The sequence below is a fragment of the Chiloscyllium punctatum genome, chromosome 45 (assembly GCF_047496795.1).
Source record: "Chiloscyllium punctatum isolate Juve2018m chromosome 45, sChiPun1.3, whole genome shotgun sequence".
Taxonomy (NCBI): Eukaryota; Metazoa; Chordata; class Chondrichthyes; order Orectolobiformes; family Hemiscylliidae; genus Chiloscyllium; species Chiloscyllium punctatum.
Window position 1 is genome coordinate 34,742,720 of NC_092783.1, and position 16,392 is coordinate 34,759,111.

The 16,392-nt window shown below is 41.0% G+C and overlaps 1 protein-coding gene across 3 annotated transcripts in view; it reads right to left on the minus strand.

Annotated features, from left to right (window-relative positions):
- Window positions 1-16,392, minus strand: part of itpr3 (inositol 1,4,5-trisphosphate receptor, type 3) — a 269,802-nt gene that overhangs the window by 83,028 nt on the left and 170,382 nt on the right. For all 3 annotated transcript variants that reach the window (XM_072563528.1, XM_072563529.1, XM_072563527.1), the window contains exons 27-29: window positions 12,492-12,566; window positions 11,629-11,754; window positions 8,894-9,016 (exon numbers count right to left, since the gene is read on the minus strand). In XM_072563528.1, coding sequence (XP_072419629.1) covers window positions 8,894-9,016; window positions 11,629-11,754; window positions 12,492-12,566 — 324 coding nt within the window. The remainder of the gene's footprint in view (window positions 1-8,893; window positions 9,017-11,628; window positions 11,755-12,491; window positions 12,567-16,392) is intronic.

A 16,392-nucleotide genomic window follows, 5' to 3' on the forward strand; every position in this document is an offset into this window, starting at 1 on the left:
CTAAAAACAAACTATTTTTGATAGGACACTTGGTTGTTCTATTTCATCTTCATTGCTTTTTATAATAAATGTATGTTTATTATTAAACCCAAATCTGCAGCATTGCGTTCTTGTGTTCCAGTGCAACATTATCATACTAAATTAGAAAAATATGATTTTTCAAGCTAGATTTTAGTCTGGACCAGTAATTGCTTGACCAGTAATATCATCAACTAGGTTCATGTTGGGCACACCATACCAGCACAAAAAGACACCTCTTTTGTTTCAAGTTTCAAGGGCAGGAGATTTAAGTGACTTGACAATTCCATAGATAAGAAAATTTATGTTTATTCTCAAAGTCTCTAACTCACACATGTCAGGAAAAGGTCCATGTTGCAATGAACAGGAGGTCTGTTTGGGGATAGCATGGCGTTTAAAGGGCCTGGTGAGTTTGGGATTCCCAAGAGTGAGTCACATTCTTTGCTTGATCTCTCTCCAGTTTGTGCCAGTATCCAGTATTGATCTGCCACTTTAAAAATGCTGCAGACTTTCTGTGATTCCAGGGAAATCCAGGTAGGAGTTTCTCGAAATGTATTTCTTTGTTCATGGCAAAATGTCCCTATTACAGAGGAGGAAGTGCTGGATGTCTTGAAATGCATAAAGGTGGGTAAATCCCCAGGACCTGATCAGGTGTACCTGAGAACTCTGTGGGAAGCTAGAGAAGTGATTTCTGGGCCTCTTGCAAAGATATTTGTATAATCAATAGTCACAGGTGAGGTGCCAGAAGACTGGAGGTTGGCTAATGTGGTGCCATACTTTAAGAAGGGTGGTAAGGACAAGCCAGGGAACTATAGACCAGTCAGCCTGACGTTGGTGGGCAAGTTGTTGGAGGGAATCCTGAGGACAGGATGTACATGTGTTTGGAAAGGCAAGGACTGATTAGGGATAGTCAACATGGTTTTGTGCGTGGGAAATCATGTGTCACAAACTTGATTGAGGTTTTTGAAGAAATAAAAAGAGGATTAATGAGAGCAGAGCAGGAGATGTGATCTATATGGACTTCAGTAAGGCATTTGACAAGGTTCCCCATGGGAGACTGATTAGCAAGGTTAGATCTCATGGAATATAGGGCGAAATAGCCATTTGGATACAGAACTGGCTCAAAGGTAGAAGATAGAGGGTGATGGTGGAGGGTTGTTTTTCAGACTGGAGGCCTGTGACCAGTGGAGTGCCACAAGGATTGGTGCTGGGTCCTCTACTTTTTGTCATTTACATAAATGATTTGGATGTGAGCATAAGAGGTATACTTAGTAAGTTTGCAGATGACACCAAAATTGGAGGTGTAGTGGATAATGAAGAGGGTTACCTCAGATTACAACAGAATCTTGACCAGATAGGCCAATGCGCTGAGAAGTGGCAGATGGAGTTTAATTCAAGGTGCTGCATTTTGGGAAAGCAAATCTTAGCAGGGCTTATACACTTAATGGCAAGGTCCTAGACAATGTTGCTGAACAGAGAGACCTTGGAGTGCAGGTAGATAGGATAGTGAAGAAGACATTTTGTGTGCTTTCTTTTATTGGTCAGAGTATTGAGTATAGGAGTTGGGAGGTCAAGTTGCAGCTGTACAGGACATTGGTTAGGCCACTGTTGGAATATTGCGTGCAATTCTGGTCTCCTTCCTATCGGAAAGATGTTGTAAAACTTGAAAGGGTTCAGAAAGGATTTACAAGGATGTTGCCATGGTTGGAGGATTTGAGGTATAGGGAGAGGCTGAACAGGCTGGGGCTGTTTTCCCTGGAGAGTCGGAGGCTGAGGGGTGACCTTATAGAGGTTTACAAAATTATGAGGGACATGGATAGGATAAATAGACAAAGTATTTTCCCTGGTATGGGGGAGTCCAGAACTAGAGGGCATAGGTTTAGGGTGAGAGGGGAAAGTTTTATATAAGAGACCCAAGGGGCAACTTTTTCACACAGAGGGCGGTTTGTGTATGGAATGAGCTGCCAGAGGAAGTGGAGGACGCTGGTAAAATTGCAACATTTAAGAGGCATTTGGATGGGTATATGAATAGGAAGGATTTGGAGGGTGCTGGCAGGTGGGACTAAATTAGGTTGGAATATCTGGTCAGCATGGACCGAAGGGTCTGTTTCCATGCTGTACATCCCTATGACTCTAAATATAATGAAGGTCGGAAGCATTGATACTAGATCATCACCAAGATTGACTTTGTCTTGTTTATCCTGGATTCAATATTGGCATCACTTTCCTCATCAGCACAGCCTACTGAAATGGGTGTAAGGCAGCTGTTCAGTTCTTCAACTTCTATTTTAAATTGCCCCACAGGATCTTTCAAAGATTCTGCTTATGTGCAAACAATCCACTAAAGTTTAGTACTTGAGCTGAGAAACAGTCATAAATTCATTTAGTCCCAACCCCTATTTACCCTGTGCTTGCTTGCCTACATTGGCTCATGGTCAAGCAACGTCTTAACACCACTTCTCATCCTTATTTTCAAATTCCTCTCGATCATCTTGTCTGGATACCAAAGTCTCCAAGATATCTGCACTCTCATATAAGTCTCCTAAGCATACCCAGTTTAAGTATTCGACCATTGCTGGTGGTGCCTTCCGTTGCCTTAGCTCCAGATTCTGCAATACTCCTCAACACTGGCTTCTCTCCCTTGCCTTCCTCCTCAGAAACATTTCTGAGACAGGCAAGAAGTGTAAGATAAAGGAACCTTGGATGACAAGAGCGATGGAGCTTCTCGTCAAAAGGAAAAAGGTAGTTTACATAAGGTGGAGGAAGCTAGGGTTAAGCTCAGCTCTAGAGGATTACAGGCAGGCGAGGAAGGAGCTCAAAAATGGTCTGAGGAGAGCCAGGAGGGGGCACGAGAAAGGCTTGGCAGAACGGATTAGGGAGAACACAAAGGCATTTTACACTTACGTGAGGAATAAGAGAATGGTCAAAGAAAGAGTAGGGCCGATCAGGGATAGCATAGGGAATTTGTGTGTGGAGTCTGAGGAGGTAGGGGAAGCTCTAAATGAGTTTTTTGCTTCTGTCTTTACGAAAGAAATGAACTTTGTAGTGAATGAAACCTTTGAAGAGCAGGTGTGCATGCTGGAATGGATAGAGATAGAGGAAGCTGATGTGCTGATAATTTTGTCAAACATTAAGATTGACAAGTCGCCAGGCCCAGACCAGATTTGTCCTCAGCTGCTTTGGGAAACGAGAAATGCAATTGCTTCACCACTTACGAAGATCTTTGCATCCTCACTCTCCACTGGAGTCATACCTGAGGACTGGAGAGAGGCAAATGTAATTCTTCTCTTCAAGAAAGGAAATAGGGCAATCCCCAGCAATTACAGACCAGTCATTCTCATGTCTATTGTCTTCAAGGTGTTAGAAAGGATTCTGAGGGATAGGATTTATGACCATCTGGAAGAGCATGGCTTGATTAAATGCAGTCAACACGGCTTTGTGAGAGGCAGGTCATGCCTCACAAACCTTATTGAGTTCTTTGAGGATGTGACTAGAAAAGTTGATGAGGGTCGAGCTGTGGATGTGGTGTATATGGACTTCAGCAAGGCATTTGATAAGGTTCCCCATGGTAGGCTCATTCAGAAGGTCAAGAGGAATGGGATACAGGGGAACTTAGCTGTCTGGATACAGAATTGGCTGGTCAACAGAAGACAGCGAGTGGTAGTAGAAGGAAAATATTCTGCCTGGAAGTCTGTGATGAGTGGTGTTCCACAGGGCTCTGTCCTTGGGCCTCTACTGTTTGTCATTTTTATTAATGACTTGGATGAGGGGATTGAAGGATGGGTCAGCAAGTTTGCAGATGACACAAAGGTTGGAGGTGTCGTTGACTGTTGTAGGCTGTAGGCTGTTGTAGGCTGCAGCGGGACATTGACAGGATGCAGAGATGGGCTGAGAGGTGGCAGATGGAGTTCAACCTGGATAAATGTGAGGTGATGCATTTTGGAAGGTCGAATTTGAAAGCTGAGTACAGAATTAAGGATAGGATTCTTGGCAGTGTGGAGGAACAGAGGGATCTTGGGGTGCAGGTACATAGATCCCTTAAAATGGCCACCCAAGTGGACAGGGTTGTGAAGAAAGCATATGGTGTTTTGGCTTTCATTAACAGGGGGATTGAGTTTAAGAGTTGTGAGATCCTGTTGCAGCTCTATAAAACTTTGGTTAGACTGCACTTGGAATACTGCGTCCAGTTCTGGTCGCCCTATTATAGAAAAGATGTGGATGCTTTGGAGAGGGTTCAGAGGAGGTTTACCAGGATGCTGCCTGGACTGGAGGGCTTATCTTATGAAGAGAGGTTGACTGACCTCGGACTTTTTTCATTGGAGAAAAGGAGGAGGAGAGGGGACTGAATTGAGGTATACAAGATAATGAGAGGCATAGATAGAGTCGATAGCCAGAGACTATTTCCCAGGGCAGAAATGGCTAACACAACGGGCCATAGGTTTAAGCTGGTTGGAAGAAAGTATCGAGGGGATATCAGAGGCGGGTTCTTCACACAGAGAGTTGTGAGAGCATGGAATGCTTTGCCAGCAGCAGTTGTGGAAGGAAGGTCATTGGGGACATTTAAGAGACTACTAGACATGCATATGGTCACAGAAATTTGAGGGTGCATACATGAGGATCAGTGGCCGGCACAACATCGTGGGCTGAAGGGCCTGTTCTGTGCTGTACTGTTCTATGTTCTATGTTCCATGTTCTTAAAATCCAGCTCTTAGATCAACCTTTTCACCTGAACTTGCGGTTTGGTGCGTGCTTTGTTTCATAATGCTCCCTAAGAAGCAGTTCAGGATGTTTCAATATACTTACATTCTGCCTTTAATCTAAATCTTTGTAGTTATTGTTGAGAGCTGTACTGTCAAAAATTCCTATTCTTTAGCTGTTTTACCTGAATGAAACCAGGTAAACCAAGAACCTATCACAGCAGATTCACCTTATCAGACTGAGTGATTTGATCTGAACATGTCCCCTAGCTGGCAATGAGACAACACTTAGCTGTGAGTGCTAAACATCAATGGAAATGAAACACGCCGTCAGTAATATTGAGCCTGTGTGAAATACATTCGATAAAACCTCATCTGGCTGATGTTGGCAGGATACTAATATTTCGCGTCTAGTTCAAATTGTGATTCTTTTTGCCTTTGGGTTCCATGGAGTCCAGTATGCTTGCTTATTCTTTTAACAGCAGGTTGTGTTGAAACTTAACTCAATGGGGAACACAATAAATAATAGCCTTGTCCCAGGTATTCCTGGGGACATATGCTATTTCATCTTAGGGGGTCCGTGAAAGGAACAAAAGGAATTATGTATCACTTAACTTGCTGTTAAATACACCATTCTCTGGGGCTGTTGTAACCCCCCACCCCCCATTAATCGAATGGAAAGACAAAAATGTAGAACCGTCCACAGTGAAATTGACAGCAATCATGATTTTCCTGCATTTCAGTGCTGGTGACCATAAATTATGAGAGCAAAAATCAAATTGTAGCTCATGGTGTTGGTTATCCATTATTTGGATGTTTGTTGCTACATTTTTCTAAGGGTGACTAGTCTGGGAATAGTTCACCTGCCTTAGGTCACAAAGGCAACTCGGCAGTTTTTGCTCATTTGTTTCTTCAGTCTGATGTTAGGACTTATTTTCTGAACCATATTTTGAAGCAAAATAAAGTTAGTTTGGAATCAAAGTTTCTACATGTTCCTAGAAAATAAACTATTAAAAGCATTTGTTTAGCATTACAAAGCGAACCTTCTAAATAACATAACTCATACAAGCAAGTTAATTCTCTGATGCAGCTGCTGTGGAAGTTGTTTTTCTTGTGATATGGAAACATTCAAGCTATGTGTCCATAATGTACTGATGTAGATCCCTTTGCAGTTAAGCAAAGACTTTCATAGCTTGTGCATTAAAGAAACAAAACAGTGCAAAGAGTTTGTTGGTGTAACCACAGCAGACAACACTCTGTGAGATGGCAGTTTCCCAATCCTCTTGCTTTTGGTGGGAGTCTACCAGGATAGTCAATTGGTTTCCCAAGGTGTACTTAGGTGCGGCTCAAGATGTATGCACAAGTGGATTTTTTCTGTGTAGTGGAGAGTCCAATATTAACAGAGAGGATTGTGAACTAAGTGGGACATTTAGAACATGAAGACTGAAGGAAGGATAGCAAGGATATTGATCACATTACTTTGGAGGAAGAAAGGAGGTAATGATGTTGCATAACATTCACTAATTAATGCAGCAAAGCATCCTTTGATAAGCAGCATTGATTGGCCCACATAATATATGGCTTACTCGATGAGGGTACATCTTGAGCTGGTTTGAAAAGATATTGGAGAGAAAAACGGAGGACTCAATTGTTTGCTTCCATTTTGGGATCATCACCACAGGAAAGAGTAGGAAGGATCTCCTGCCAGAGACAGCTGGGAGCTTTTCCTTAAAGGTCTCAATAATGTTGATCTCTTGTTCAAGTTAACCTAGGGATAAGCATTTCAGATACATAAATTTCAGACTTAAGGAGAGGTGTGGAAAGAGGGGTTCATTCCCTGGGACTGCGGCACCAGCTCTAAGACAGGAAAGAACTGTTCTGTTTGAAAGGGCTCAATTCAGTCTGTCTGAGTGGCAAGCATGAATAAGGCAGCCACAACGATTTAAAATGGTGAGAAAAGAGGGTGCAGAGGTCAAACAGAAAATAGCAGCAGAGTAGGTCATTCAGCTCTTCAAGCCTACTCTTCCATTCATTATGATCACAGCTGATCATCCAATTTAATAGTCTATTCTTGCTTTTCCCTCCAAATCCTTTGATCCCTTTAGTCCCAAGTGCTATTCCAACTCCTTCAATTATTCTAAAATAAAAGAAAAGGAACAGAAAAGCTTAATAGGCAGAAATTGTGTTTCATGTCACAGAATCATAGAGATTTACAGCACAGAAACAGACCCTTTGGTCAACTCATCCATGCTGACCAGATATCTTATATAAATCTTATTCCATTTGCCAGCATTTGGCCCATATCCCTCTAAATCCTTCCTATTTATATACCCATGCAGATGCTTTTTACATGTTGTAACTGTACCAGCCTCCACCACTTCCTCTGGTAGCTCATTCCATACACGCTCCACCCTCTGCATTGAAAAGATGCCCTTTTGTATCTTTCCCCTCTTACCCTAAATCCATGCCCTCTAGTTCTGGACTCTCCCACCCTGGGGAAAAAACCTTGTCTGTTTACCCTAACCGTGCCCCTCATGATTTTATAAACCTCGATAAGGTCACCACCGACATCCAACCCCCCCCCACCCTGCCCCCGCCCCCCCCCCCCCACCCCCCCCCGCCCCCGCCCCACCCCACCCCCCACCCCCCCCCCAGCCTCTGACGCTACATGAAAACAGTTCCAGCCTATTCAGCCTCTCCCTATAGCTTAGGATTATAGCAAAGGGAAACCTAAAGTAATTAAACCAGGAGAAAAAAGATAGAAAATGAGAGTCAAGATAACATGAGAGAAGAAGGATATTTTAGGATGTGTAGCATAATCATTGTTTATATAAACATTTACATTACACTCTACTGAATTAATTTCAGAGGATACTCAACTTAAAAGGATATGAGATGATAGCAGGCTTTGAAGTTTTTATGGGTAGAATTAAGAAATAGACAAAGGATGTAAGCATCCACTGGGAATTGTGTCTGTGTCCTTTCATAACAGCAGTAAAACAACAAAAAGGGAAGTATCTTGTGCTACTGGAGATGGTAAGCTTGGAGGTGAGAAAAGCACATAATTAGGCATGGGGAGATGGCATACCCAAACCCTGGTGTCTTCTTGCATCTGCCAGAATTAAATTCTGACTACTTCGGGGCCATAACTGCATTTCTTGCCCCACCACCAACTGAGGTCCTAAAATGGTTAGTTAAGGACCATTAAATGGGAATCAGCCACGCCAATGTTAAGATTAACCCAGTTGTAAATGGGCAATGGTGCCTGTTAAATCTCCACAGATGCTAGTTTTATTAAGCATTTTCTGTTTTAATTATTTACATGGGTGATGTTTTTGTGGAATCAGTGCTATTTACTAGATGACTCTCATTACTGTCAGTACTGCAGAAATATCCCAGAAATAAATTTCATTCAAACACTATTTACCCCATGCATCTTTTTATTCTTTGGTGTTATTTCCTTGATTTAAAAATGCTCAGTATAAGACAAGTTCAATGTTATTTGGATTTGGTAATGCCAAGACAGTAAATAATTACAATAATATTTGAGAACAGTGGGGGAGAAAACAACATAATTAAACACGTGATTATTAAAGTGAAGAAATGTTCCAGGAATCCAGCAGGCCAAAATTGGTAATCCTAACTAAGAGTCACTAGATATAAAAGTTCATTCATTACTGCAGGGTCATCAATGTCTGAACAGTTGCCTCCCAGTCAACTATTTATCAATCATTCTGTCAGGGGCAGGCAAGCACTTCAACAGAATGTCAGTTGATCGTGGGCTGAGGAGTAACATTTATTTAAAAAGTCAGGGTTTTGCTCACTGGAATGCTCCCATGTCCCCAGGTAATAAATTTGCTATCATCACAACTCTTTAGATCACTGCTGTGCATCTAATTTGTTCTGTGCTTGCTGTGGGCTACTCTAAATAGAAAAACAGGGACTTTTGGAGACAGTTAGCATTAAACTCATTGTTACAGGAAAATCTGGTCCAAATGTACATTTTGGCACAAAGACTTATGAAATTCGTTTCAGAGACTTTTTTTTGTGACAACAAGCTGACAATTCACATTGAATGGCGAGTTTTTACTTAAACAAAACTTGAGATACAGGCACTTTGAAAGGGATAACTGCTTTTGCACAGTGGCTAAACAAAAATCTAGTTTGAGGTAACTTACCCCAGGAGTCAAGAACAGGTTCAAGTGCTTGTAAAGTAGACACTGGTTCTCAGGGCTTCCTGCACAGAATTTCTGAAGGAACTGGTGAGTGTACTTCAAAATCTCACACATTTTTGTATCATTCTGCAACAAAACACAATCTTCAATCTTATTCAAAGAATATGTACTGATGATTATACTGAAAATGCAGTGAACAGTGTTTTGTGGGTAAATTATATAACTTATTGAAGACTGCAAAAAGACTCAGAACCTGACAACATCTTGGCTGTAGTACTGAAGATTTGGCTCCAGAATCAGCCAAATCCCTAGCCATTATTTGAGAACTCACTCAACAATGCAGAACATTGCCCAGATATGTTCAGTCCACAGAAAACAGGACAAATCCAATCTAATCAATTATTGCCCTTTCAGCCTACTGTTGGGCATCAGCAAGATAAAAGAGGGTGTCAATCAGGGAAAAACTGTGGAAGAGATCAAGGAATTGAAAAGACGATAGATGTTAATCTCCAAGTTATTACAACACGGAGGTCAAACCCCTCTGCTAATTAAAACTAACACCCCAGAAAAGCTTGCCTCGCCTCAAAATACCTCCCCTCTTAGGAAAAATATGAACCATCATAATGAAAAGATACCTTCCTTTTTCTTTTTTTCTCTAACTCTTAATACCATTATTATAAAATGCATATGTCAGTAATCTAAAGTTACACACTCTTTACGGATTCTGCGTGCATATAGGTATATCACTTGGACTGTACTAGTTCTATCTTATCTATATTCATTTTCTTTTAAGCCTGTGATAACGTGTCTGCAATACCATTTTTCTAAACTACTACATGCAAAATTTGTAAATGAAAAGCCTGTAACATCAGACTCCATTGAAATAGTCTTGAATTTTTGTCCTTAATTCTTTCCAAAAAAATGAGTTGTGATTGGTGTATAGAACCATCTCCAAATTATTGTTTGTAATGTAAACCTTAAAATGCTGTAAGGCTAGTTATAAACTCAATAACTATAAGAGGACAAGCCAAACAGAGAACAGCCAGGGAATTCCTAGAGGCATGGCACTCATCCACAGATTCAATCAATAAGCACATTGATCTGGACCCAATATACCGACCACTGCAATAGACAGCTGGAACTGACAACCGGAAGCGACAGATTCAAACCACTACAAATGCCGGAGGAAAGATCACAGAAGCGCTTCACAGGAAGCTCCCAAGCACTGAGGATGTCACCTAGACAGGGGACAAAACGCCTGCAACACAAATTCCCAGCTCGGCGAACAGAACCACAACATCAATAACTCCTTTTTACCAGTGGAATATTTTCTCTGATGAATAATGAGTTTCTTCAAAAAGTAACCAATGGGCCGTTCAATTCCATCATCATGTTCCTGCAACAATACACATCCAACCCTGATATCACTCGTGTTTATAGCAACTTTAAAGGATTTTATAAAGGTTGGCTTGGCTAAAACTTGTGTGGTGGTCAGTGTGGCTTTTAGATTTTCAAATGCCTCCTGGCAATGTTCTGTGCACCAAAATTTTTTGTTCTTCTTTAACAAATCTGTCAGCAGTGCCACCATACTGTCTTTGTGTTCCTTGGAGTCATCCTTCCATGTTCAATGTTATATTCCAAGAACATCACCTCTGCCTTCGTGAATTCAGTCTTTGCTAGATTGATAACCAGTTTTGCCTTCTGTAATCTTGCAAAAAGCTTTACCAACTGCAACATGTGATCTTTCCATGAATGGCTAAAGGTCACTAAATTATGAAGACAGACAGCACAATTACTTAATCTTGCCATAACTCAGTTCACGAGCCTTCACAATGTGGCTGGTGCTTTCTTCATTCCAAAGGGAATCACTTTGAATTGCATTGCTATAGCCCATTAGGGATTACAAACACAGAAATGTCTTTTGCTTTCTCCAATAAAAGTACCTGACAATAACCACGCAGTAAATCCAACTTTGCGATGTAAGTGACTTGTCCAGCTTTCTCAACAGAATTCTCCAACCTTGCTTTTGGGTATGAGTTCAATTTAGTTACAATGTTGACCTTCCAATAGTCCACACAAAATCTTTGAGTCCCATCCGGTTTGGAAACTAACATGATTGGCAAACTCCACTCACTCTGACTTGGTTCAATGATGTCTTTGTTGAGCATCGTATCACTTCCTTTTGTCCCTGTGTGGCTTTGAGAGGAGTAAGCCTGGATGTTGTTTTATTGGAAATGAGAGCACCCAAACTGTTACAACAGAGGTTGAACCCCTCTGCTGATTAAAACTAACACCCCAGAAAAGCTCACCTCGCCTCGTAACACAAGCAATGAGCCCAAAGGGATCAAACAGAACTTTCATTCAGAATCACATTGACCATGACGGAAGCAATGGACTCATTATTAAGAAATCAAAGAATCCTAAATGATAAGGAGAGTAAATGTGGTTGATGTGTAATGTATATTGAAGGTGGATTGAGGAAGGGATGAGCAGTGGACTAGCTGATTCACTCACCCCAGAACTGTTCCTGATCCAGAGAGGGATGATTCAGAGATTAGGAAAATTAAGGAGCACAACCTTGGAATTAAAATCAAGTCAAAAAGTATGACAGCAAAAAATAACTCCGGCAAAAGTTAACCATTTACTGCCTAGCAGTTAACTTATGTGGTTATCAGTCCTGTTCACTTTCCTCATGAAAACATTGCCAAAATCAGCTCTGTATGTGATGATTTTCTCACCTTGTCATATGGTACCTGCAGCAGATCCAACATCACTTTGTGAGCTCCCATATTTTTCAGCAACCTCTGCTGTTTCTTTCTAACTTGTTCTCCAACTCCACACATTTTATTCAGTCGCTCCAAAATCTGAAAGTACGGATAAATTTGTATGGAATTAACAACATGAATTAACAACAGCATGTGTACTGGGTAATTCTCACCTTCTTTACTAAAAGGTTTATAAAACTGCTTCGATGTGAAACTGCTATATCACTGGGGCAACTGAAAAACAGTCTCTTTCTTACCAATTTTCCATTGCTCATTCCTTTAATTTCCCCAGTTTGTTGCTTTGGTTTCCCTGATAAGAGGCCTGGCTGTTAGCTTGACACAAAAACTTTAGCAATATCATTCCTGCGTTGCCTATTAGAATAAGCAATGTGGTAGGTAAGGTAGATAAATTTTCTTTTAAGGTTTTTTTTTTACTTTTATTTAAGATGCGTAATAAAAGAAACTCTTGACTAATACTGAATCCGTGATCTGGAGTTTTCTCTGCATTTGCGTCAGATACGCACATCGCTTAGACCCAAACAAACTAGATGATTTAGTAGACAAGTAGCAAATAAGATCCACTGTTCAGGTTCCATCTTAACCATATAGAAGAATTAGTTAACCTATAAGTTTCATCCCACAGAATGAGGAGGATAGGGAAAAAAAAAAGCAAGTCATCTTGGAAATATTCTTCTGCATCTTCTCCAAGTGATGGTTCAAAAATAAATAGTGTGAGACCTAGGAAGAGGTATAATGGCAGTTTGTCTGTAGTGCTGGGAGGTCAGGGAGATTGACAGACTTTGTTCATTATCCCACTCCTTCCAAAATAGGCTCACCTCTTTGACATCTTGATAATTGCCACTAGTTTTCCCTCCTAATGTCTTCTCCATAGCTGCATCATCAGCAGGCTCCTAAAACATGAACAATAATATGGCAGCATCAAATGGAAAAGTAACACCCAGAAATTCAACAGATCCAACAATAGTGTACACACATCCATGAATATTGGCTTATACTAATACATCACAACAAGCAATTATTAATTCTGAACCAGGGAGGAAATCCTAAATGGAGTCATTTTCCAAGTTTGCATTTCTAACATTGCCCACCAGCTGCAGAACATGAAAAGTCATTTGTGCACTGTCTATTAGCTGTCAGCCCAATATTTGTTACCTGTAAATGCAGGTACCCAATCCCCATTCTGGGATCTTTTGTCTAACTGAACTTTCAGTCAAATTGTTCTGGCCAACTCTTTTATTTCACATCTTCAATTAACAGCATTATCCATATGGGGCATTAAAGGTGCAAATTATTGTTGAACATGATGAATTAACTAATGGAACACAAGGGTATTCGGTGTTCTCTTAAACTAGGAATTTTGTGATGAATAATGATTTCTGTTTGTATCCTTTTAAGAAGCTGAGATCTCTTCTGCTGTACATATCCTGAGTTACAGTACAACATCACCACTTGTTGGCCCAGGGATGGTATTACAATTATAAACATTACAGCTGAACAAAGATTTCCTTCAAGTTTTATGGCTTTTATTTAGTGCAACATGATGCATGGGCGGCACGGTGGCACAGTAGTTAGCACTGCTGCCTCACAGCGCCAGAGACCCGGGTTCAATTCCCGCCTCAGGCGACTGACTGTGTGGAGTTTGCACTTTCTCCCCTTGTCTGTGTGGGTTTCCTCCAGGTGCTCCGGTTTCCTCCCACAGTCCAAAGATGTGCAGGTTAGGTGAATTGGCCATGCTAAATTGCCCGTAGTGTTAGGTAAGGGGTAGATGTAGGGGTATGGGTGAGTTGCGCTTCAGCGGGGTGGTGTGGACTTGTTGGGCCGAAGGGCCTGTTTCCACACTGTAAGTAATCTAATAAAAGAAACTCAACTAATATTGAATCCTTGACCTGGTGTTTCCTCTACATTTGCATCAAATATGCACCTAGCTTAGACTCAAACAATCTAGCTGATTTAAAATATCATAACCTGTCAGTGTAAGTGAGTATCATATAGGAATACAGTACGCCCAGATATCCCTATTCTTTTCTATTCATCTATCAAACATTCCTTCCAAATATTCAGCAAATCTAATCATGTTAATGAGACAAAAAAAAAGTCATCTGTTCTATCTTCATTCAAGGATTTGCCCAGGTAAGATACAATGGCCCTGATATTCACAAAGTGGGGTTTTTGGAACTAATGTGGACATCAGTTATGATCTGGAATCCAAACTCTCACTTTCCTCAGCAGTGTATGTGCTCTTTATAATAAACAGATGCAGCCACTGAGAAGTAATTGATAAACTGAGGTACCTATCAGGTTAGAAAGTTTTGTTGTACAAGGCCTCTGTCTTCTACTGAGTGGCCTAGTGGTAGAGATTCTGAAGATGGGACTGGTGGGTAGAACATGATTGGGATGGTCACAATGATCAAAGGTTACAGGGATTTGGGGAGAGGTGCTGGGAGTGGATTAGAGATCTGGGAGAGTCAAGGAAAAAGAAACGGCAGCATGGTGGAGTGACAGAGGTCATGGAAGGAGGAGTTGTTTAAGTAAGTTTGATGGGCCTGGAAGAAATGCCTCCTTGTCCCTCCTGACCTACAAGCAGTGCTGAAACAATTGTTGATCTGATTGATCCAGGTCTTCTCACTTCCTTTAATCTGTTGGATTTCTAGAGGACTGGAAAAGCTGACTGACGTGGGTTAAAATGAAGTCGAGTGTGTGGTGCTGGAAAACCACAGCAGGTGGTTTCCTGATGAAGGGCTCTTGCCCGAAATATCGATTCTCCTGCTCCTCGGATCCTGCCTGATCTGCTGTGCTTTTCTAGCACCACACTCGAGACTCTGATCTCCAGCATTTGCAGTCCTCACTTTCTCCTAATGGGTTAAAATGAAGGCATATACCTTCTTTAGTAGGCTTTAAATTATCTCTTTCACGTAGGTTGGCCATGTGTGCCAGATCTCCATTTGTTAAAATACTGAAGTAGGAGAGTATGTTCCTGTTTCTTATTCTGAACATTTTAACTTTTAACTGGTCCAAACTCACCTCTTTTGGGAGGGCAATAATTATCCCCACCCCCCCTACCTCATCTAAGAGCTTCCTTCTTCTTGGAACAGGTGGCCCCAAAATTAGGTGCAAATATAGAACATGTTTTAACCAGAAAATGAATCACAAATACCTTACATTGAGGAGAAAATGAATATAATCGTGGGTTTGTGTAAATGTGTCATTTTCTTGCAGTTGTTTTAACTAATACTGGTAAATTTTCTTGCACAATTTATTTTGTCATCAAGCTAAGATTTGACTCTCCCATAAAAATGTGTTTAATGTTGAAGAGATCAGAAAAATGACAAAATTCTCCTCAGGCTTAAACAGCTTACAAAATGACTTTTTCATGGCCCATCAATGGCCAGGCACTGACACTCTGATGTTGGAACAGGTCATGACAAAACACAGCACAGTTTAATTACTGACATAGAAAGATATCATTAACCTGTCTGACAACCAATAGACCTATGATCTTCAGTCCTGCTACATTCAGTCATGAATGATGGTGGACAATTAAACAACTCACTGGAGGAGAAGGCTACACAGATATCATCATTCTCAATGAAGGGGGTACCCATTGCAAAACTACGGCTGAAGTATTTGCAACAATCTTCAGCCAGAAGTGCTAAGTGGATAATTCATCTCAACCTCCTCCAAAGGTCCTCCGCATTACAGATACCTGTCATCAACCAATTCAATTCAGTCTACGTTATATCACAAAACAGATGGAAGCATACTGCAAAAGTATGGGCCCTGACGATATTACAGCAATAGTACGAAAGACATATGTTCCAGAACCTGCTCTGCCCCTAACCAAGTTATTCCAGTACATTTACAATATTGGAATGTACCTGACAAAGTCAATATTTGCCCAGCTGTGTCCTATACACAAAAAAGCAGGTCAAATCCAACCCAGCCGATCACCGTCCCATCAGTCTGTTCTCAATTATCAGTAAAGAAATGGGAGGGGTCATCAAATTGCTTTACAACAACATTTGCTTAGCAATAATCTGCTCACTGATTCCAAATATGGATTCCTCCTGGACCACTCGGCTCCTGGCCTTATTAAAGACTAAGTTCAAACATGAACAAAATAATTGAGTTAGAGAGGTGAGGTGAAAGTGACTGCCCCTGACATGAAGGCTGCAATTGACTGAGCATGGCATCAAGGAGTCCTAGCAAAACTGGAATCAATGGATATCAGTGGATAAGCTCTCTCCTAGTTGGAGTCATACATGACACAGAGGAAGAAGGATTTGGTTGTTGGAGATCAGTCATTTCAGCTTTGAACATTTCTGCAGGAGCTCCTCAGGAGAGTGTCATAGGACCAACCATCTTCAGCATTAACAATGACCTTGCATCCATTATAAGGTTGGAATAAAGCATGTTCATTGATGAATACACAATGTTTAGCACCATTTGCAATTCTCCAGATATAGAAGAAGTCCATGGCCAAATGCAGAAAAAACATGAACCATATCCAGGTTTGGGCTGACAAATGGAAAGTAACATTTGCACCACACAAGTTCAAGTAATGACCATACCAAACAAGACGCAATTTAACCATCACTACATGACATTCAATGGCATTGCCATCACTGAATTCCCCATTATCAATACCTAAAGGGTTACCACTGACCAGAAACTGAACTAGAACAGCCATAAAAACTGTGACCACAAGAACAAGTCAGA